The sequence below is a fragment of the Uloborus diversus genome, chromosome 5 (assembly GCF_026930045.1).
Source record: "Uloborus diversus isolate 005 chromosome 5, Udiv.v.3.1, whole genome shotgun sequence".
Lineage (NCBI taxonomy): Eukaryota > Metazoa > Arthropoda > Arachnida > Araneae > Uloboridae > Uloborus > Uloborus diversus.
The window spans coordinates 112,659,623-112,681,773 of NC_072735.1; the positions used below are offsets into that span (position 1 = coordinate 112,659,623).

At 34.1% G+C, this 22,151-nt stretch overlaps 1 protein-coding gene across 1 annotated transcript in view; it reads right to left on the reverse strand.

Moving 5' to 3' along the window:
• LOC129223087 (paired box protein Pax-6-like) overlaps positions 1 to 17,440 on the reverse strand; it is an 83,329-nt gene extending 65,889 nt beyond the window's left edge. Inside the window, exons 1-2 of the mRNA XM_054857652.1 lie at positions 17,419 to 17,440; positions 9,020 to 9,169 (exon numbers count right to left, since the gene is read on the reverse strand). Of these exons, the coding sequence (XP_054713627.1) occupies positions 9,020 to 9,169; positions 17,419 to 17,440 (172 nt within the window). The remainder of the gene's footprint in view (positions 1 to 9,019; positions 9,170 to 17,418) is intronic.
• Positions 17,441 to 22,151: the final 4,711 nt, after the last annotated feature.

Consider the following 22,151-nt stretch of genomic DNA (forward strand, 5'->3'; position numbering starts at 1 on the left):
AACTAATGCCTTTATCGCATCTTTGTCAGCTTCGACCGGCCTTCCAGACCGTGGTGCATCTTCGACATCAAAATTGCCGGATCGAAATTTTGCAAACCAGTTCTGGCACTGGCGTACTGTTAACACGCCTTCTCCATACACATCCGTCAATTTTTTTCTTGCTTGGACAGCATTTTTACCTTTTCTGAAGTAAAAAAGTAAAATATGACGAAAATGCTGCTTATTGCTCTCCATATTTAAAAGGGCACCAACCAAAAACTACTGCGTAGAATTAATAGAACTTTTTCACACACAAGCCTTGCAATATCAGCTCTCAAGACATATAATGGTTATGCGGCTTAAGTGTGAAGTTGATTTCGAAATAACGTAATTAAGTCCTCTGACGGGAAAAAACGAAATTACTTTCCGAACAACCCAATATTAATGGTGGTACAAATGAATTCCTTTGCAACAGTTACAGATGTCCACAGGCTACTTCAAGGTGGTTATCAGTTACGTTTTGGTTAACAACCGAAGATTATTATTATTGCTTTTTCTACTTTCGTCAATTAAAAGTGCAGCGGTTTCTCGAATTTGTTGATGCATTAAGTGCGTGCATTCTTACATTTTGTTTATAGTTGTCACAAGTGATGAATGGAAAACTTTATGTCGTCATAATATAGGCCACTAGTGGTAATAACAAACATATATTTATGGCTGATGTCAGCATTTTTGAAATATAAACCTCGCTCTGGCAGAAAAAAATTTATATTGCCAAAATTTATCCTCTTACTATGCACATGCTCTATTTTAAAATTAATTAAAAAATTCTAAACTTTCTATTGTTCAGCAAGCGTACTTCTATGTTTTTTCGTTATTTCTAATAAGCACCAACATAAATTATAGAAATGGATACATTCCCAAAGGCTGTGACTTCGGAAGAGAAATGTCTCGAATATTAGTTCTTGGGTTAATCTTTAAAACTTTGGTTTTCACATTCAATTTCGTACAACTCTTTTTGGTGATATTTCCTTTTTAAAATAAACTTTAGTTTTGTATAATTCCCGATAGGAAGTAAAGGAAGTTCTGAAACGCATTAAAAATTCCCCATTCAGACTTTTCCATATAGTTTCAGTTTAGTCCCACCTGAATCTATTTTGAGTGGTTTTCCATGGCGTACATGTTATAAATACATGTTGTAAATCATGCCATTGTTATGAATAAACGTAAACGTTTCCTTTCGCGGATTTTCTGGCGAAAATCCCCTATGTGAAATCCTGAGCATCGAAGGACCTCTGCAATGATCTGACGTAAACTGTGGAATTGTATGAGGAACATAAACATATGCACACACATACAGCCATGTATATCGGTACAAATGGATGTTCATTTGTGCGCGTGTGTATTTGTGTGTTCCTTATACAAATCCAGTTAACGTACGATCTTTGTCAAATTCGATACACAGGTCCTTTGATGCTCAAGAACTCACATAGACGGGCTTTCCGAAGGCAAATCCAGTTTACGTTGGATCATTGCCGAATTTGGAGCAAAGGTTCTTTGATGCTCACAGGAGCATGCACAGCGAGGGGGGGGGTGGAGGGACAGCTGTTGGCCAGACCCGAGCCTGCGGGACCCAAATTTTTAAAACTAGGCATGAAATATAGGGGTAAACAATATGGAGGGGGCCCGGAAAAGTCATTTGTGACGGGTCCCAAAATTTCTGCGCACGCCCATTGATGCTGAGGAATTCACATAAGTGGGAAACGTCTCACAGGGGGGCTTTCGTCAGAAAATCCGTAGAACTGAATGTTCACGCCTATTGGTTACAATGACTGAATATTTGGAATTTAAAAAAAGCCTGAGGTCAAACTTTAAATTTTGAGTTATAAAACAGAAAACTCTTTTCTGTACACTTCGACGAGAAATGTATCAGTTTCTTTCTTTTATTCATGCCTAATTGTTGAACATGTGTCACTTGACACAACTTTTATTTTCGAGGTAGACTGTGCTACGTATCTAGTTTGATATAAACTAGAAATATAATTTACACAATTGCTCAAATTTATTTGCATTTTAATGTGGCCCGGTTCGGAATCGGAGTCGTGTAAGTTTTATTAACTTTGTGAGGGAGATGGGTCCCGGTCCCGGTGACCAAACTGACAATGGGCCAGCCCTGGCTCTCAGTGGTTCTGAATACCCAAATTTTCTTTCTATAAACGTTTTTAGTGTTCAAGATCTCGTAAATTATCATGGTACTCAGAAGCGTTACATGCTTCCTAAAATCACATTCCAACCATTCAGAAGAAACATGGATGAATTACAATTTTCAGAAGCATTAATCTCATACTGAGGCGTACTCCTCTCCGGGGGGCCCTTTGCCCACACATCTGTTCCTTCAAAATAGCAATAACCACTGATGATCCTTTCGTAATTCTGACAGAGGAATGACAATCGTGCTACCAAATGGTTAGTTGGAAATTGCGACTTCTCCAGGGGGGGAGGCAGGCAAGCCGCCAAGAAGACGACAGAATGTCTCTACGGACACTGCTTATTAAGAAATATTTACGGACGCTTAATGTTGAGCTTAACTGCCGTCAGATTAATGATTCGACGACCACTAGAAGTCGCGAATCGCTTCGTCTTCAAAGGTAACCGGCGATCATTGCCAGGGCTCATAATTTATGGCATGTCTGGTAGCTTGATTTATCGATGTGCGTGTATAAATATCGATTCCGGAGAAGACATCGAGGGGTCCAGGCATGTCCCGGGGCAGCGTGACACGATGGTGAGGTGTTTGTAGTGACGTTCAAATAACGGTGCAACTCGAAGTTAGGTCTATATCAAAAGTCGAGCAGTGTCATTAGGAAAGCTATTTTTTTGCACGTGGGGGACATTAGTCAAGGGCACATACTAGATAAATCATAAGAACGGCATAATGACTGATATTTGGTTTGATAAAACTTTAATAATAATACATGAACACCATTTAGAAATAAAATTACGGAATTTATATGAAGATGTTGGCACAAGGAAAAAGTAACTGGGAAGATAAGAAATATCTAACAGTTAAGAATCTTACGCAGGGCTTAATTTGCAATGGAGTCCAGCTCCCGTATTTCTATTCAATTAAGTATGAATTTTTGCATATTTAACGGAGTTTGAAGTTAGGTCTATTGCAAAAGGTTGAGCAGTGTTATTTGGAACATTTTTTTTTTTTTTTCATGAGGGGAGCAGTTAGTCAAATTGATAAATCATAAGATTTGCCTATTTTGCATATTTAACGGAGCTTGAAGTTAGGTCTATTGCAAAAGGTTGAGCAGTGTTATTTGGAACTTTTTTTTTCACGAGGGGAGCAATTAGTCAACTAGATAAATCATAAGATTTACCTAATGACTGATATTTTGCTTGATAGAACAGTAAAAATAACATGTGAGCACTATTTAGAAATAAATTTATGCAATTCAGCCTTGATAACGTTGACCGAAGTAAAAATTTACTGAAATGATTAGGGATAAATAACAGTTATGAGTCCTATGCAGGCTTTAATTTGCATGGAAGTTTAGCTCCGAACTTATTTTCAATATGCTATGAAATTTCAAAAAATTAACCGTACTCCAAGTTAGGTCTATGTCAAAAAGCCTATAATAATCAAAAGAAACTCTCATTTTTTTTGCACGTGGGAACAAGTGTCTAGATAAATCATAAGTACTACATAATGACTGATATTTAGTTTGATAGAACCCTAATAGTCCCTAAAACAATCTGAGCTCTAATTAGAAATACGTTATAAATTTTTATCTAAAGATGTTGACTCAGGGGAAAACTAAAGTATTTCGAAATATCTGAAAAAAATAAAATATTAAGCAGGGTTTTATTTGCATGGTAGATCACCACAGTTCTATTTTTGCTTTAGTTTAGCCTTAAAATTAATTGTTAAATTTATTAACAATTAACTTTATAATAATTACTAATCATTTTTATTTTTGGCAACCGTTAGAATGCTTGCTTCACTTATCCTATTTGACATCTTGGCAAAGCAAGTAAAAAAAAAAAACTTTCAAAATAGCCCGTATACTCCAACAAGCACGTAAAACAGGAACCAAATATAATCAAAACAACACAATGTTTATTTATTTATCATTGTAATGGTGAAAGAATTGGACATTTCCCGAAATTTCCAACAATAAATTTCCCAACTCGTTTGTAAAGAGCGAACCGACGCTCTAATTACCGCATCTCTGAGCGTAATAGACCGCCAATGAGAGCACAGCTGCGCATTGTATGTGGGAACGCGCGCGCGCGCAATCGCCATCAAGCGTGGGCGTAGGAGGGGGTGTTCGTGTCGCGCTCGGCTAAGCGCTCATTGTCCATATGTTCCTGTCCCATTGGAGGAGAGCGACCATGATAATGAGATGTAGGGGGGAAAGGCTTTGTGTCGACAAGACACTGTCATTACAACCACATTAAGAGCTTTAATTTATTATTATGAATTGCTTTTGCCTTCTCATTTTTTCCCCCCATGGTGAGTTTTTTTGTTTTTTTTTTGTCATATTTCAAAATCTGGAAAACGAGTGCGCCGTTTGTGTTCTGAATTACTTATTAGATAAATAAATGGTTTCTAATTTGATTTCATCGTTTAAATATAATAGTAAAAAATACAAAATGCTGCAGGGGAGGGGGAGGATACGGGTTCAGCAAAACCCCAAAGCGAACTATTGTATGCACAGTACATATTCCACGAACTATTGTATGTGCATTTGTAAGAACATTTCTCTGGTTTTATCCACCGAATTCATGGATCGGTATTTTTCAAAATTATTTTTAATGTTCCTGTTAGAGATAATTCTTTTTTATATTTAGTTCGTTTTCTCATTTCTTAGGTTGTCATAAAGTCATAATTATTTTCTCTGTGCAAAAAACTAAATTATTCAAAACGAAAAGAAACTTAAATGTTTTCCCAAAGGATCCTTTTATTAAAAAAAAAAAAAAAAAAAAAAAAAAACAGCCACTTTCGGTGCCCATTGAAACCAAATGCTGCTATTTCAGTCAATTTTCGGTAATCCTACTCAATGTTAGATTTTCCATGTCGCAATTGCGAGAGGCCTCACGACCATAGGGGCCCCAAAGGGAAGTCAAAAATGCACATGCTAAATAGTTTACATAGATCTGTAACAGACAGACGAGCCTCCGAAAATATGTTTCGACGAGCCACCAAACCTGTAAATCCGCCACTGATCCCAAGGGGGGTGGGGGTCATTGGTAATAAACATTCTAATATTCTGCTACGTTTCTTTTTCCAAAAATTCATTCAGATTAATTATAACGAGGAACAAACATCTTTTTTAAGTCATATTTCTGCACTTGGTGAAATATAATAAAAACAGTTTCAAGGAGTTTTCCATATCTACACCATTTTCCCATTTAAAATTAATAACTGATAAATTACATGTTTGAGAATCATTGTTCCCTTTCGTTAGGTTACTTTCAATGTGTTACCATTTCTTTCCGTCATCGAGAATAATTAATATTTTCCAGAAGTAACATTTTCTTTTCATTAAAAACCACTTATTTTTCATTATTTCACCATTGTTATGACAAAAACTTGGTATTTTTATGGATTATATAAATTCATATCAACTCTTAAACTGTTTTAAGCATTGCTTTAGTTATTTTATGATAATTTTTAACTGTTGTAGAAATAAGGTACTTTTAACTTAAAGTTGGCTTCTTTCTGAAGAAGGACCTAATCTAGAAAGAGCGATTTACAGGAATGAATTCTGGAAAAGACTTTTACCGATTCGTCATCATCAGATAAGTTCGGTAATGAACTTTTACATCGATTGTAATCTTATCGATAACTTTCAGATTTACTATGTTTGAATACGTTCGATAGAGATCCATTCGCTCTCATCCATTCTCCTGTCATTTAGCCACAAACTAAATTGGTTCTAACTAAATAGAAGAAAAAGTTCGCATTACGCATAACGTTTAACAAGTGCGAACAAAAATAATTCGCTTGATGATTTATGCCTAAACTGAATTGGTTTTACAATCTAATATCTAATTTATACATCAGGGGCCATGAGGTAGTATCTCTACCGGTAGACAAACCAATGCGCAGTCCTTCCTTTTCACATATTGCGCATTGATTTGTCTACTGGTAGAGATAGCAGTACGTGGCCCGAGTTATGAGAAGTAAAAAACTTTTCAGTTATCAGGTTGCATTCCTGTTCTCATTGCTGTAACGAGCTTTCGGCATCGTGCGTGATGCTTGCAAATGGTATTTACAAAGCATCACGCACGTGTTGCGAATGATTTTTTCCAAAATCAATACTGAAACATCGCACATGGTTAAAAAAATATAATCAAGCTTTTTTTATTTTTTGTTCTGAAATGTGAAATGACTCCCCCCCCCCCCTCACTGGAGTAAAAGTTTCACGAGAGGGGTTTTTTGCGAAGTATTTGAAATCTGAAGAGCTTACCCTGTCCTTAATTGCTATTTCCTCTCAAATCCTTCGTTAGGGGAGATTTATTTTCCCTAAGTGATGCATAGTGAAACAAAATATAAGGGAAAGTAGAAGCTGCATGACTTGCATCGTTGAATAAGTTGCCAAGTAATGTTTGCCAAAAACATTAGTAGGGGCGCCCCGAGCTTAAATATTTGGGAGGGTGCAAATTCTCGAAGTGCTGAATGGAACTCAAAATTTCGCCGAATGATCATAATTTTGCCGAATTGTCAAACAAAATTTGCCGAAGAAGAACATTTTCTGAAGGTCACTGTGACCTTCCGTGACCTCTCATCGGGGCACCTCAGGGCATTACTGATAGACCAAACACTTAAACACTAAAAAAAAATTTTTGTTAACGTGCTATCTAATTTTTAAATTCTTAACAGTGTCATCCCGAGAAAAAAAAAAAAAAACGTTGAAAATCAGAGCAATAGACAAAGAGATTATGACACACATATTCCAAGAATACGTGATGACATGACAGGCGCAAACCAGAAGAGGACATAAAAACTTCAGACGTCTCCCAGTATACGCGTTTACACCTTTATGGTAATAGGAGCTCCACTGCCGTTTAATGAGTTAAAAATTATTTCTCCCGGCGAGGGTAACACGGCAGCATCTCGAGAAATAAGCAACATAAAGCAAAATAAACGAGTCGTTAATACTCGAGGGAGGGCGGACTGCATCTTCGCCCACCGCTTCTGCGACGGGGATTTATATTCATGATATTCGTCGGTAGCGGTGCTTGGGCGTCCGTTGGATGCTTGCTGCATTCAAAGGGGGTTATTAGGGCGAAGTTTATGGTTACCTACAAATTATAGGTAGGTTCCTTAGTTTAGCGTGGTTATTGATTGAGCAAAAGAAACTGAGGACGCATTTGTGGGCATCACTTTTTGGTTTAGCGTGGTCGTTCATTGATCAGGAGCAGTGGCACAGGGAAGGTGGGGGGGGGGGACCCCCCTTAAAAGCCATTGGTTTTAGCATAAATGCAAATTCTAATATAGTAGTTTCATATGAAAGTGCTGTTTTCGATCAAAAACCCCTGTCAGCTGGTATTTTTGATAAAAAAATCCCCTTCAGAAGTTTTTTTTTTTTTTAATCAAAAAAAAAAAAAAGAAAGGAGGTTTTTAATCAAAAATGCCTTTTGGAGGGGGTCCAGAAGACATTTTTGATTAAAAAACCTCCTCTCATCAAAAAAAGAAAAAACCTCCGGAAGATATTTCTGGCTGCGCTAGTGAACAGGAATAGTGTTATATTTGTTATATAAGTATTCTTGTATGTTTATCGCATTGAGTTGCTCTTCAGAAATGAATACCATGTAGGCTGCGATATAATTCTGACATAGGTATCTGTATGAGTGTTTTGATTAATGAGATAAAAGTTTTGTAATCCTTGCAGCATTACATCAGAATTACCAAGCAATCATTTTGAATATGCTTTTTTCCCCCTCTTCTAATGGGGCTGCAGTCTACTGTTTTCCAACCTGTGGGGCGATCAGCCCCAGAAGAGCAATTCGCCTCCTCAAGGGGTTAAATATTCTTGAGGGGAGATGGGGAGGGAGGGATATGAGTATTTTAAAGATAAGATGATAAGGCTGATATCAAAATTGAAAATGTCTCTCAAACCGATTGTTCCGAGTTCAAACACGGACTCACAAGTAAAATAAGCTCAGGAGCTTCCTCCTCACACCTCGGTTGAACCTTGAGGAAGTATTTCATCATTCAACGCCAAGTTTATGAATTTTTCTTTTTATCAGTTCTTTTTTATCTCCCTCCCCGCTCTCCCCCCTATTCAAAAAAATATTTTCATTCAAAATGCACTTCTGTGTTTGAAAAGTACATGAATGATCTTAGTTGAGTATTTTTCTTCAAATACCTATTAGTTTGTTTTGGAAAAGAAAAAGAGGGGGAGGGAGAGACTTGAAAGAAGTAACATTTAAAAAAATATATTTATTTATTTGTTTGAATTTAAGAATGATCGGATAAATTTGCTTCATAATATGCATTTTGCTCCAAATTAAAATTAGGCATTTATACTTTCAATAAAATCGATGTCACAAGCGCCAAATTACATTTTTTTTTTTTTGTTTTTTTCAAGGAAGAAGAAGGGGGGGGGGGGGGAGGGAATTGGAGTCAGTCAGCCTCTAGCAAGGGTAGAGAGCGATGGGCTCAGAAAGGTTGGGAACCACTGCTATAGCTATTAACAAACCTAGTGCGATCCCCCGATATGGGATCCGGTATTTCATAGATGCGTGTGTAAATGACAGAGAATTTTGATACCCAGTTTCAATGATGGTATTCTTCAAGTTACGTAAATATATGTTTGATTTTTTCGTTCTCCAACACCTAGGAATGTTAATCAGTGCTTCAAAAATACCATTACCCTTTGGAAATGCTGTGAAAATTTTATGGTTCCTGCTGTCAATCAATTATACAAATATTGATTTTCTCGCATTCATTAGAATCACCACAGCCGCATACTCGTTATTCGAATGCGAAACTAGTATCAAAAATGAAAATAAAAGTGCTTACCTAATATTTTGTTAACCGCAGTCTGTGAGGTAAGTAGCTGCCTCGCAAAATCATACGGCCTGAGGCCGTAAGGAGAAAAGTCGTGTACCATTCGAGGTTGTGGAAGCGAATCGCTCAGTCTTGTGTTTAAATACAACGGGCTCAAGTTACCTGCGTGAAGAAATAAAAGAAACCAATATTAGTATCATGATTAACAAAATAAAGGACATTCTTACTTATTTTGAGCAAAAAAAAAAAAAAACTACGTATTGAAATTCAAAAGAAGGCATGGTCAAGAACTTCTGATTGATTGTTAAATAAAGTTTTTAGTTAATAAATTTATCAATTTTTGATTTGGCTCCCAATGCTCAAAATGTTTAGACAGAGATGAAAAACGGGGAAAAGAAGTCAGAACAAAGATAGACATAATTATGCAACCAGTAGTTCAGATGTTTTCTGATAAAGTTTTCAAGGGAACCTAAATCAGATTTCGGACACGATTTTCTGTGGAAGACACTTTGAGAAAAATTAGTAGAAAAATACATGCATTATATTTTGCAGATTATATAATTTTGACTAGGTTTTGTTTCATAAAATGTTGGCTGAAGTGAACACTTGAAGCAAAATTATTTTAACATTTTCGGAAGAGTGTAAGGGTTTGTTCGAATTCCTAAATTCCATTGCTAATCGTCTCTTGACAAAAATCTGTACATAAGTAGGATACTCCTTGCAACTATAGAGTGGCCAAAGTGCCCGAAAATTTCAATATCTTTGAAGGAGGAGCTTTTGTTCGTGGCAGAAATACTTACAAGCCTTTCGTATCAATTTTTTTCCAGAGATTCATTGCAAGAGTTGTGTAATTTTTCTCTGTTATTTTTTCGAAAAAGCGAAGGCATGTTTCTAATATGCATAATTGTGAGTCTTATGTTCAACTAGTTTTAAAGGATTCGTTGCAATATATGCTTTGTGGAAAATTGAAGACTTGTTTCTAGTACATTTTGAGGGAGGTAGAATTCATCACTAGGGACATTGATAAGTATAAATCAATCAATACATTTTTACATTTTACTGAAAGATGGCAATATTTCTGTATACATTTAAGAGACTGAATACATTCTGAATATAAAAAGAAATCAAGCAATATATTTATACATCAATTAATTTCGTTCTTGAAATGTGAATGAATAGGTAGATAGAGATCTCATACAGTGTGCTCTAACAAGTATGACTACCATCGAAAAGAAAATAGCCAGTATCCCCCTGCTTTCTTAAAAACTCCCTTGAAAAAAAAATTTGAAAACAACAGCTTAAAGCTCAAATTTTGGATTGATGATGCAAACCTATAGAAATTAAGGTAAACTTCGGTAGTAAATATTTTTTAACACTTCACACAGTTTGCTTCCTAACAGTTTTGTCTGCAAATGTTTACTGTTTCTTTTACGGTTTTGCACAATCAATCCAATTTCGAAACATTTTAAAGACTGCTAATTTTGTACGTCAAAACGGTGTTGATTACTAGTTACACTGAAGCATTTTACAAAAATGGTTTTGGAAGTTCATTTTAAAGTACCGTTATAAGAAATCATTACCTATCAGACATAATAAAGAATCTAAAATGATGGATTAGTAAGCTGCTTCGTGTCGTAGTTTCTGTACTGACTTCTTTGAGTCACTGAAGCCAGAAAGCGAAATATTATTCTTTGTCAGTTGCGTTTCCAATCAATAGTTTAATCGCCCAATCTACAATAAAAAGCGAATCAATCAAAAACGATTTTGTCTCTTTTGGGAGACCTGAGGCCAAGGCCACCGAGTAGTCATCGCAAACGATTCGAGAAGCTCACTGAACTCGTAAATAAAAAATGGGCCTTAGATCCGAATCTCAAACAGACGAAGGTTTTGTGGGGAATAATCGATGCAAGATATTTCCTACGCAACTTTTTCCTTGTCCGATGACAGCAGCAAAAGTGCATCGCAATTAAACAAAAATAAGAACCACATAGGGACAGGGGTGGGGAGAGGGGCGCATGCAACACCGTCTCCTGACCGATTACCCAAAAAAAGAAACCGATCGACCGGACATTAATTACCCACGGGTAACACGGGACCCTTTTAAAGAGGGGAGGACCAGTGGGGGCTTTTCTAATTAATGCCCCGGTCCCGACTCCAAGAATGCGTTATAGCGTGATAGAAGGCCCAGCCATTAAGAGCATCGCGTGTCCGAATGGGCCTCGCCGCAGTGACAGGGCCCGTGTAAACAGGCCTAATGACAAGGTAGTATCGCCAGCATGCCTTCGGGGTAACCAATTAAAAAAGGAACTATGCGACGCTTCGCTGCGCATACGCGTCTGGGATAATCCTTTTTATTAATGTCAACAGTTGGAACGAAAATGGCGGCAACTTTTTATTTATTTTCTGCTGTTCTTGCTTTATATTTTGTTTCACTCAAATCTCTGTGCGCATTGATATTGATAACGATCTCAGAATTTTTTTTTTTTTTTTTTGCTTTTTTGGTGAGCATTTTTATTTAATGCCTCGGAATAGATGCGTCTGGAGGATTTTGGAAAAGTGGGGTAATTTGGTGAAGGTATTAGCAAGCCTTGATTAATTAGTGCAAGTTGGTTTTTTGGAAAGAGGCGTCGCTGCGCTTCTTGCTTATTTACTTATTTTCAGATCTCAGTGCTTAGATTTCTCAACGAGGGCCGTTGCACTTTCTTGTGACCTCTGCTGCCGTGGTTCTGACTTAGCATGTCGTGATAAATGGTCCTGCGCTTCATTTTTTTGGCGATAATCACTTAGGATTGGGAAGGAGTCGCAGTTTTCGGCGTTTGCATTCGGAGACAGCAGGAAACAATTTCGGCAACGCTGTCGCGCAAGCAAGAAACTTTATCGAGTGTTACACGTTATTACGCTCGATAAACGGAGAGCAATTAAAATTACCAGGATTACCTTTATTTATGAGCCCGTTAAGAAGTCGGTGAAAGGGATGTCTTCAGTTAAGACGAGAAAATTGAGATGGTAACTTAAGAAAGGCAGATTAAGCAAAACACGGGTGGAATTTTTTGGCAAAAATATTTTGACATTTCCAGAAAAATGAAATCGGTGTTAACGACTCAGGGTTATGGTGCTTGATAAAAAGTACCATTTTACTCGAAAAATATTTTGATAAACCGTAGCCAAGTAAGCATATGATTGAATCTATTTTATATCAAATAATAAGAGTGTTGAAGTTGTTATTTTATTTGAAACAGAGATGCCAAAACCCGCAGCTTTTGAGCTACGAGAATAAACTCGGGAACTTTGGGAAATAAATTTGGAAATTTGTGGAACATTGAGAATTTCGGGGCTAAGCAAACTACATGTTTCTCCACGTTGATTCTAAGCTTAAAACAGGATTATGTAACGATTTTTTTTTTTTTTTTTCAGACCATATCATTGCTAGAAAATGTGGCATGTTCTGAGTTCAGAACAAACTATGTTTCAAATTGAAATCAAAGTAAAACTAAAAAGGTGCTTGTTGAACAAGGTTCTTTCTTTTTTCTTTTTCTTTTTTTTTTTTTTTTTTTGACAAATTCAAATTGTTGGTTGATTTCCAAAAATAACTACGTACGCAATACTTTTTGAAGTGACAAGATAAGTATTATGAATGATATGATTTATCTCAATGCTATTATTAAAGAGTGCTAAACATACAAATGAATTATTTAAATATTTAATTACAGATTGGTAGTATTCATAAAAATATTAAGCATTCAAATCACTTAAATTATTATTTCAAACCATTAAAAAACAGTCAGTTAAAGGTAGTTATAATGGTCGTAACTGTTTATTTTGCATTTTTTTAAAGAAAAAAATCACAATGCATTTATAACAGCAAAAAGCATTAAAATTTTAAAATCGTGTGGGGGGAAAAAGGGTAAAAAAAATGTTTTCATTTGTTTAAATTATTTGAAAATACCCGGGTATTTTCAAAATTTCCTTCCGAAAAAACCCGGATTATTCTCGGGAATAACCCGGTCTTTTTCCTTTTTTGGGGGGGGGGGGGGGAGGGGGAGAGATAAAATTTACAATTTTGATCATTTTTGCTCTGAAACTGAATTATTATCACATTGCTTATTGTTATTCATAATTTTCTAATCACAAATTACTTATGGTTTAGAAATTAAAACCTGTAGGTTGACAACACTCTAAGCGCAGAAATAATATTATTATTTTGCAACCTTAAAAGAAAGGAAAATGTTTCGTGAACTATAGTTTTTTAACTTTTGAATTTTAATTTATATGAAGTAGTTATAAGAAAATTTTTTTATATATATATATGTATATATATATATATATATATATATATATATATATATATATATATATATATATATATATATATATATATATATATATATATATATATATATATATTTTTTTTTTTTTTTTTAAGTTCAAATCCTGAAACAATTTTTGCTAAAGAATATTGAAGCTCGATATGTTGCATAGTAATTGGTTGAGAATTTCAGCAGCAAATTATATGCATAAAAAAGTAACTATTCCTAAAAATTTGAATTCCCTAACAAAGTTGGACTCCTCTTATGCAGTGAATGCACTAAAGTAATGTTCCCACGATGAATGCACGCACGTTAAATACGGAACTAACTTCACATTACGCAAAAAAAGAATTGGAAGAAAAAAAAAGCAAACAATGCCGATGATCTTTCTTTGTATCATTCGCGTGCTTAAGACAGTAAATGCCATCCACATTAAGATTTTCCAACCTTTCCACTTGATTTAGAATTCTAGACACAATGGAACTTATCGGCCGAGTTCACTGAATTTTTGAGCCTTAAAGCTTAAATATGTGTAATGATTCATTGCTTGCATTAAGGTATTTTCAATAAGAAGGTTTTTCTTTTTCTTTTTCGGTCTTATCTTCTAATTCCTTTTATCTTTTTGGCAAGGGTGAAAAAAAAATGTTTCGGTAGTGTTCCGTCAAAGAATGGTGTTTAATTTTGCGTTTTTGTTCACTTTATGTCGTGGGAATTGTAAAAAGGTTTGGATGTTTTTCGTGGTAGAACTGCAATAAGTAAAAATTAATCTTTCCAGAGTCGGTAGTTTATTGTTCTGGGTAATTACGACTACGGATAAGGTCGTTGCTGTAAATTATCAGTAAAAAAATAAAAGACGTTTAGTCTTTATTTATGGAATCGCGTAATCTTGCCCGTATCCGTGAATAGTTCCTCGTTTAAGAATTGTGTGTAATATTGTGTCAGTAATATTTGTTCTAATGATTATGTAAATAAAATAATAGGCGAAGAGCCGCTGTAATCACCTTCTTTGCGTGTGTAAGAGGGGGAGGCGTCATAACAGCCTTTACACGTATGTTGATTGCCATATTAGGATCGGTATTATGGCTGAAAACCAATGGTTCTCGGAGGATTTGACCCTGAAGACGCCCCTCGCTGCACCCCTGAGCACATTCAGTGGTGTACATAGCACCTCCGCAACCCTCGCAGTGCAGGGGGTGGAAGGGGTTCGAGAGTGCATGTTCTGAAAAATAACACTATGTTAAATTTAAAGAAAAAGATTTCTTATGGAAAGGGGAGCGCCAAAGTCTATGCACTCTACTACTTGCATTATGAAGAAATTTGATTAAAATTTGTTGACTGAAGGAAAAATTTTAACAACTACGCATTTTGGCAAAAGAAAATTTATAAACTGGCACTAACAATAAATTCCACGGACAGTTATACTGCACTTAAGTTCAATAGGTTACAGTTACAGCAAACCAATTCTATGATATGAACGTTGACCTTGAGCTCGGGGTTGAAATTTTAATCAATAAAACATATGTCTGAAGCATCGATGCCCATATTTTCTACATAATTAAAACATTATCAAAAGTCGGGGTTTTATATGAGCCAACAATTTTCCCATGGATATGTTTCTTCATTATAGCTACGAATGTAGAGAGAAAACTTGTATATGTGACTCTTAACAAAAATATTAGTACTATTCAAATAATGTAACTAAGCAATACAATGTATATTTTCAACACTGTGTTAAATGTTAAGTCCTGGAAAAATACATTTTTTTTATGTTGTTCTTAATTTACATCTTTAAATGAATTTTCTATACGTTGGAAAAAAAAGTATCTCCACTCTCAAAAATGGACATATCACTTTCGAGGATCCATAAGACAATTTCGTCATTTGCGACGATTCTTTTCTCGCTGGCGCTGAATCAAGTACTCATGCACAAACATCATGTTATTTTCGTCAGTTATACGAAAAGTTTACTCAGACAATTTTTCACGAAATTATTTCGTGGAATGCGACGAAAACTTCGTGATATTTTAGCATGCGGTTCTGAGAGCGTATGTTTTATTTATTTATTTATTTTTTTTTTTCAACATATACCGAAAAAAATGTTGTGCTTCAATTAAAAAAAGAGAAAAAAAACTGGGAGAGCAGAGAGAAAGGAGCATGAACCAAATTGTGTTAAGGTTTCCGAAATGTAAACTTTTAACGTGATGTTTACAAGGCATGTACTATATTACCAGCACTATAATGCTTTTTTATTATTAATATTTCAAGCAAATAAATAAAACAATCAGGAGGCGCTTGCATAAAAATTTTAAAATTGAGTTAGATCCAGACATAAATTCTGAAAGGTGGAAACTAAGAAAAAACATCAATGTGCGCTTGTTTTTTCTTTTTTAAGCGACCACATTCATTAATTATTTCTGACAAGCTTGGAGTTCTGAACTGTCTGCGCTTGTAATTAAACTTCTAAAATTTACATGGAATTCACGGGTTTTGATTCGAAACTGAATTGAGTTAAATAAATCTAACACGTCGTAATTTGCATACATACTGCGATACCTAAATGGTACTTTTAATCACCTTTAGAAAACATATCTACCATTGAATTAAAACATTCCAATATTGAGATAGATTTCTTATTATTATTCTTATTTATTTATTTTATATTTCCCTCAAAAACCGAATTCTCGAAATTCCATTCATTATTCGATCGAATGAGTTCATTTTACACGCATGACGAGTTCTGATTCACAGACACCACGATTGATAACATTGTGATTGCTTTTGCAGTTGTGAATGATATTGAGAAGAATGACAGACGGAAAAACTGCTTCTGCTTGATTGAACCAACCTGCAATTTCAAAAACACATTCGGAGGAAATTCGCACTTTCAGGGAAGTAGCTCAAATCACTTGGTCAATGAATTGCTTTAGTGGAGAATTTAAAAAAAAAAAGAAAAAGAAGCATTTTATTTGATGCGATTATTGGAAGAAAAATTCCAAGCTGTTAGAAATTCGTTATTGCATATTCGAAATTGATTCCAATAAGGAAGCAGGTTATTTATTTGAACGAGATGTTTCAGCCTCTTATTATACAGGGTGTATCAGTACAGCATTTACAGACTTTCAGGGCAGATAGAGTACACCTAGACGATGGGAAACCACATAGCGATGCATGGTCGGAAACGCTTACCTGGAGTGACGACACAAATCACCAAAAAGACAGACATGAATAAGAGAAGAAAACATGTTTATTATCATTAGTACAGCAAAAAACTAAGAAAAATGAACATGTAAAGGAGCCAACAATCGTCATCAAAGTAGGTGTTCGAAATTACGACCCCGTCCCGTGATGCATGCTTCATAATCTGATGTTTCGGTTTACGTAACGAAATCTATCGTGTACACCAGACAAAATCCTACCAGCATTTTTGCTGTAGTAAAAATGATAAAACATGTTTTCTCCTCTTATTCGTGTCCTGTATTTCTTGTGCTTTGTGTCGTCACCAGTGATTGCAATACCGGTATATCGTATACCGGCATTTGGAGCGATTTTGTAATTTCGTAATACCGGTATTTGATAGGGTAGAATACCGGTATTTTTGCAAGCTACCCCACAAATAAGTAGTTATTAATTAAAGAGTTTTCAATTTTACTAATTAGATATATACTGTTATTTTGAATATAAATTTCTTTTTCGATGAGATCTTCTAAAATCAATCTAATGAAGTAAAAAAATGGCTTCAAAAGCACGAAATTATAGAATATCAATGAATAAAAGTAGCGGAAAGATTACAAAATGATATTTTCATCACTGGAGGGTGTGATGAACAGCACTTTCTTGAGTTTATGTGAACTACGTTTTTATTTTCTCCATTTCCTTGACCTGCCCTCTAGTGAAAACTAATTTTAAATGTAACTACGAATGTGTTTGTGCTATGAACAATTTATTCCAACGATTCATTGCAGCATTTCTTTATGATATTATTCTTTAAATATTTGTCACAACTGTAATGAATTTTGAAAAACATTTTTTCTTGTTACTATAACAAGTAGTAATTTGTTGTCACCGGTATTAGCGAACTGTTCGGTCTCCTATTCAGCTTTGTACCTTGAATGAAGGGGTAAGCCATAATCAGTTGGAACATATTTTCAAAAATTTACATTATTGTAAGAAATTTCGAAAAGAAAACAAAACCGAAAAAAAAAAAAAAAAGAAAGAGTCTAACAAGATCAAATTCATCGTAAATTTCAAACTATAGAATTAATAAAAGGCTAACACTATTTTGACCAAGAGGAATTCGTTGAAGATGATGTTAATACTGGAAAAGAATTGTCGCTCGAAGAAAAGTTAATATGCATAATAGTAACTATTCAGCTATAAATAATAATGCTAAAAAAAGCTACCCACAATACAAAAGAAACACCCACACTCACAAAAATAATTTTTTCAAAACTAACAAGTTAAAAGACCGAATTATTTGAAGATGAAGTACTTCTAGGCAACTACGGGAGGGAGGTGTATCGCACAGTATTAAGAGTACCATCGGCCTGCGTGAATTCAGAAAGAATATTTTCAACTGAAGAAAATATTTTGACTAAAATGAGATCCAGGTTTTGTGACAATTAAATAGATACATCATGTTTTTTTTATTGATTTTTTTATTATGAAATGTGCTCCTTCATTTTATATTTGTTCACAATAAGTAAATGATGCATCTTTTGCACAAAATAATGAAATATGGCAACGAAGTATTATGTTTTTGAATATTATTTGGGAAATTTCTAATACCAGTATTAATACCTGTTTTCCGATATCGCGTTTAAAAATACCGAATACCGGTATTGCATTTTTGGTCCGGCATTGCAATCCTTAGTCGTCACTATTGCGTCAGGAAAGCGTTTCCGACCATGCATTGCTCTGTGATTTCCCATCGTCTAGGTGTACTCTATCTGCGCTGAAAGTCTGTAAACGCTGTACTGATAAACCGTGTATATGTACACATATAAATAAGCTCACAAATATTGATGTAAGAATAGCTCACCAAACACACACACACACCCAAAAAATAAAAAAAGATTGTTTGAATTTTGAGATCTTGAATTCTCAAATTATGTTTTTCGAATCACGAATTGCAATAGGACTCTAATTGTTGGGTTTCTTGTTTCTACTAATGGCTTTTATCGCAACCATAATTTGAATTCAAGATTCAAGACGTCTAAATTCAAATGAATGCCAGGGGTTGGGTGCTCTATACTGTTTTCGCGTAAATATCATTGTGTAAAGTCGAGACGGTTGTTTATAAATAATTATATTCTTAGGCAAGGGTAGGACGCCTGCATTATAAGCAAAGAAAAATTAATTTAAAGGACGGACGTCATTCAACGGTCAAGTGAAAACAATTGCTCATTGCAAACTGATGAGGGCTGAAAAATGATGAAACCGTTTTAAATATATTAAGTAGTGAATTACAATGTTGATGATGTTTTTATTTTCAGTACCATTATGGGGAAAGGAATTTTGTTTTCTCCATTTGGTAATTATAGATATACCATCTAAATTCACTCTCCAAGTTTGAAGTGAAGTAATCTAGTTTGTACATTCTGTTATTACGATATTTAAAATTAACATAATAAAATTAAAGGATGCTGATCAAATAAAAAAATCTGTATACTGTTTTATTATATTAAGGACAAATGTATTTAAATCTCAGTTACGTTTTTGCCTGAAAATTACAACCTGTTGAATATCTTTATATGAACCATAAAAATATCTACGGGTAAAACGAAAATCTATTGTTAAAGAGCCCATAAACTAAAAGTTATGTGCTTATATAATGATATTTATGTATACATTATAAATGATAAAACAACTTAATAAATAAAAGCAATTAAAATGTTCAGTTTCAGAAGGAAAAAAAGAAAAGAAAAGAAAACAGAAGATCGAGAAGAAATGAATGAAAGAAAGGAAGAAAACAAATAAGCAGAAAGATAATCTCAATTTGTTTGATGTGGTAAAATAGTAGTGTGGAAAAAAACCCACGAGCTTTTACTTAACTACAGCAAAGATCGTCATAATTTCCAAAAAATTAAACGAATTTATGAATGAATAGTAAAAAATGTTTTAAAAAAAGGTATTGACCTTGTAAAAAAGGAAAATAGAACGAAGTTATGGAAGGCATTATTCATTACAGGTTGAAAAATATTCCATTAAAATATTTCACTTTTGATTTCATCCTTATTTTCTACTTCTATTGTGTCGATCGTCATCTTTAGCTCATTATTATCGTTATTTTTACATGCTGCATTCCCGAACTTTCTGCCGAAAAATTATAAATTCGTTCATTAGGGAATTCGTCTGAATACATTACTTTAGATCGAAAAAGACGAAAACTAGCTTGTGTACAATTTTTGGTCCGGAAAGCGAGATGTGTCATTTTATAGGAAATAAATTGAAAACGAAAGAAAGAATGTCATCGGCAGGTTCAAAAGATGCTGTGAAATGTGGTGGAAAGGCTTTATTTTGGAGATATATATTTAAATCCATTACTTTTTTAAACGGGGCTGTTTTTCAATGTCGTTGAAATAAGAAGGAAAATATAGAGGCACTATTAAATTTGCTGGTGAGTTGGAGAAAATTGTATATGTGTAAATTACAAACATTATTCGCGTCGTCTAAGTGGTTCTAAAACAAATTTCCCGCTGTTGGAGCTAATAACTCCTAATTAGAATTTACGTTTTTTAATTCAAATGCTAAATGCTGAGAATCGTGCAAAATATAACCAAAGAGATATGTGCGACTGATTAAAAAAATATATACTATTTTGAAAACAATTTTAGTCACATATCGGAACATAAAAATGAAGAAAAAGGAATAGCGATAAAAAGTTTTTCATTCCAGAAATACGACGATAAAGATTCTTTACCGACTTAAAAATATTTCATTACATATTATTATTTGAACTAAGAAATTTTGCAGAAATATCTGAATGTAAATAACTTTTTACACTTTTTCATTTTACAGTGAATACTCGATCAATTTCTGTACTTATCTATTAATTTGCGCACTTGGCCCTTTATATTAAGCAATTCAGTTTTAAATTATAATTTTTGAAACTGTGTTAAAGTTCTTCGCAAATAAAATAAGTAATTGCTTTGCATCGTATGAAAGGACTCTCGAACATAAAATATCGGAAAAATTACTTTTTTAAACCAAAAACATCCTTTTTATTTCCTTTCAAAGTATATATTTACAGTTTTTAGTGAGTTTTCCTCCAATTCGTGGCGCAATCAATAATTAAGTAGTATGATCAAAAATTTTCTAAAACTTTCCATTGGCTTTGTCGCTTCTTACCCAGGGTACTACTTTTTTTCAGCACGTAATGTATCAACATCGCATTCTAATTGATAATGAATAAATTTAAGTACGTGAGAGCTATAGTTCCACTCCTGATTTCATCCTTATGATGGTTATTAAAATGTTGTACTATAATTTGAAAAAAAATATTATCATGTTTATGATTATTATCATTACATTATTAATATTTCTTTGTCATTCAAAGAAGCAATATTTTTTAAATGCCAAGTAGAAATTAATAAATTAATTGAAGAACGTTTGTAACTATTTTTTTTTCTTGTACTAAATTAAAGCTATATGCAATCCTGATTTTTAGTTCCCCTGTATTAGAGATTTTTCATATAATTATCGGGGAAGCAAATTACTAACCCCAATTGTGACACAACGCATTATTTTTTACCAATTTACAGCTTAAGGAGTATTTAATTTACTTAATAATATTGGAGCAAAAGACTGCATGGAAAATAATTAATGCAGATAATAGCAATATTTCTCAAAATGTAAAGTAAGGAGGATACATCTTTATGTAGTAAAAAAGAAAATATAATGAAAATATATTTTATCCCTTAAACTAGTTATGAATAACTCATAGTTCATTTCCATTATTATTCCTATGTTATGTTTTAATTCGTTGTTGTACTTTCCGTTCCTTCAACATAAGTTTTATTTTCAAATTTAAGTTATTTTAAGTACTAAGTCTTGCATTGTTATATTTCTCAATAATTCTTCCTTTCCAGGTTTTCATTGGTTCCAGTGTAATCAACCTTAAATCACTAAATTCATTGTTTGAGCCTAGTAAAATTAATACTTTTTTCAAGCATCCCATCAGCTTCCAAGCCAGTTTTAAATTTAATACATCCTTTCAAATCTTGTCAATTTATTAAATATTCAATATCAACTTTTTGTCCGCTTTCAGTCTGCATTATGTCCTGTAGGGCAGGATATGTGGTTTATTATACCAGATAGTGCATTGCATAACAGATTCCTGATTGTAAAAATCAACCAGATTAAACTGAGCAGTGTTAAATATTTCCCCACTTTTTTTTTCTTCAGTGCTAATGAAAGTTTAGATTGAGTGGAACGAAACCTGTATAATTCGAAACGTACTGGACCCTAAATGTACACAAAAAAGTAATTTTGATTTTAAATTAAACTTTGATCCTTTTTACTTCCTTTTACATAGTAACAGCCCAAGAGCTAATGACATATTTTGGAAAGTTGTTTTAGGCCCTTTGAAAATGAAAAAATGAACAATTTGAGTGCTAAGGAATCTAGAATTGAGAGTTTGCTTGGCCTTTTGCGGTTATTTTGCTATTGCACATGTAGTTATAGTTGCAAAAATTCAATTAAAAAATCCATCCTCTAGGTACCTTGGAACTGTTTTAGATTCCGATTTTGGTTCTTGCAGGATACAGAAATAGCACTCGCAAACCGTGTGGACCACCATAAAATACTCCCTGACGTCCTTGAACTTGCGAAAAAACATT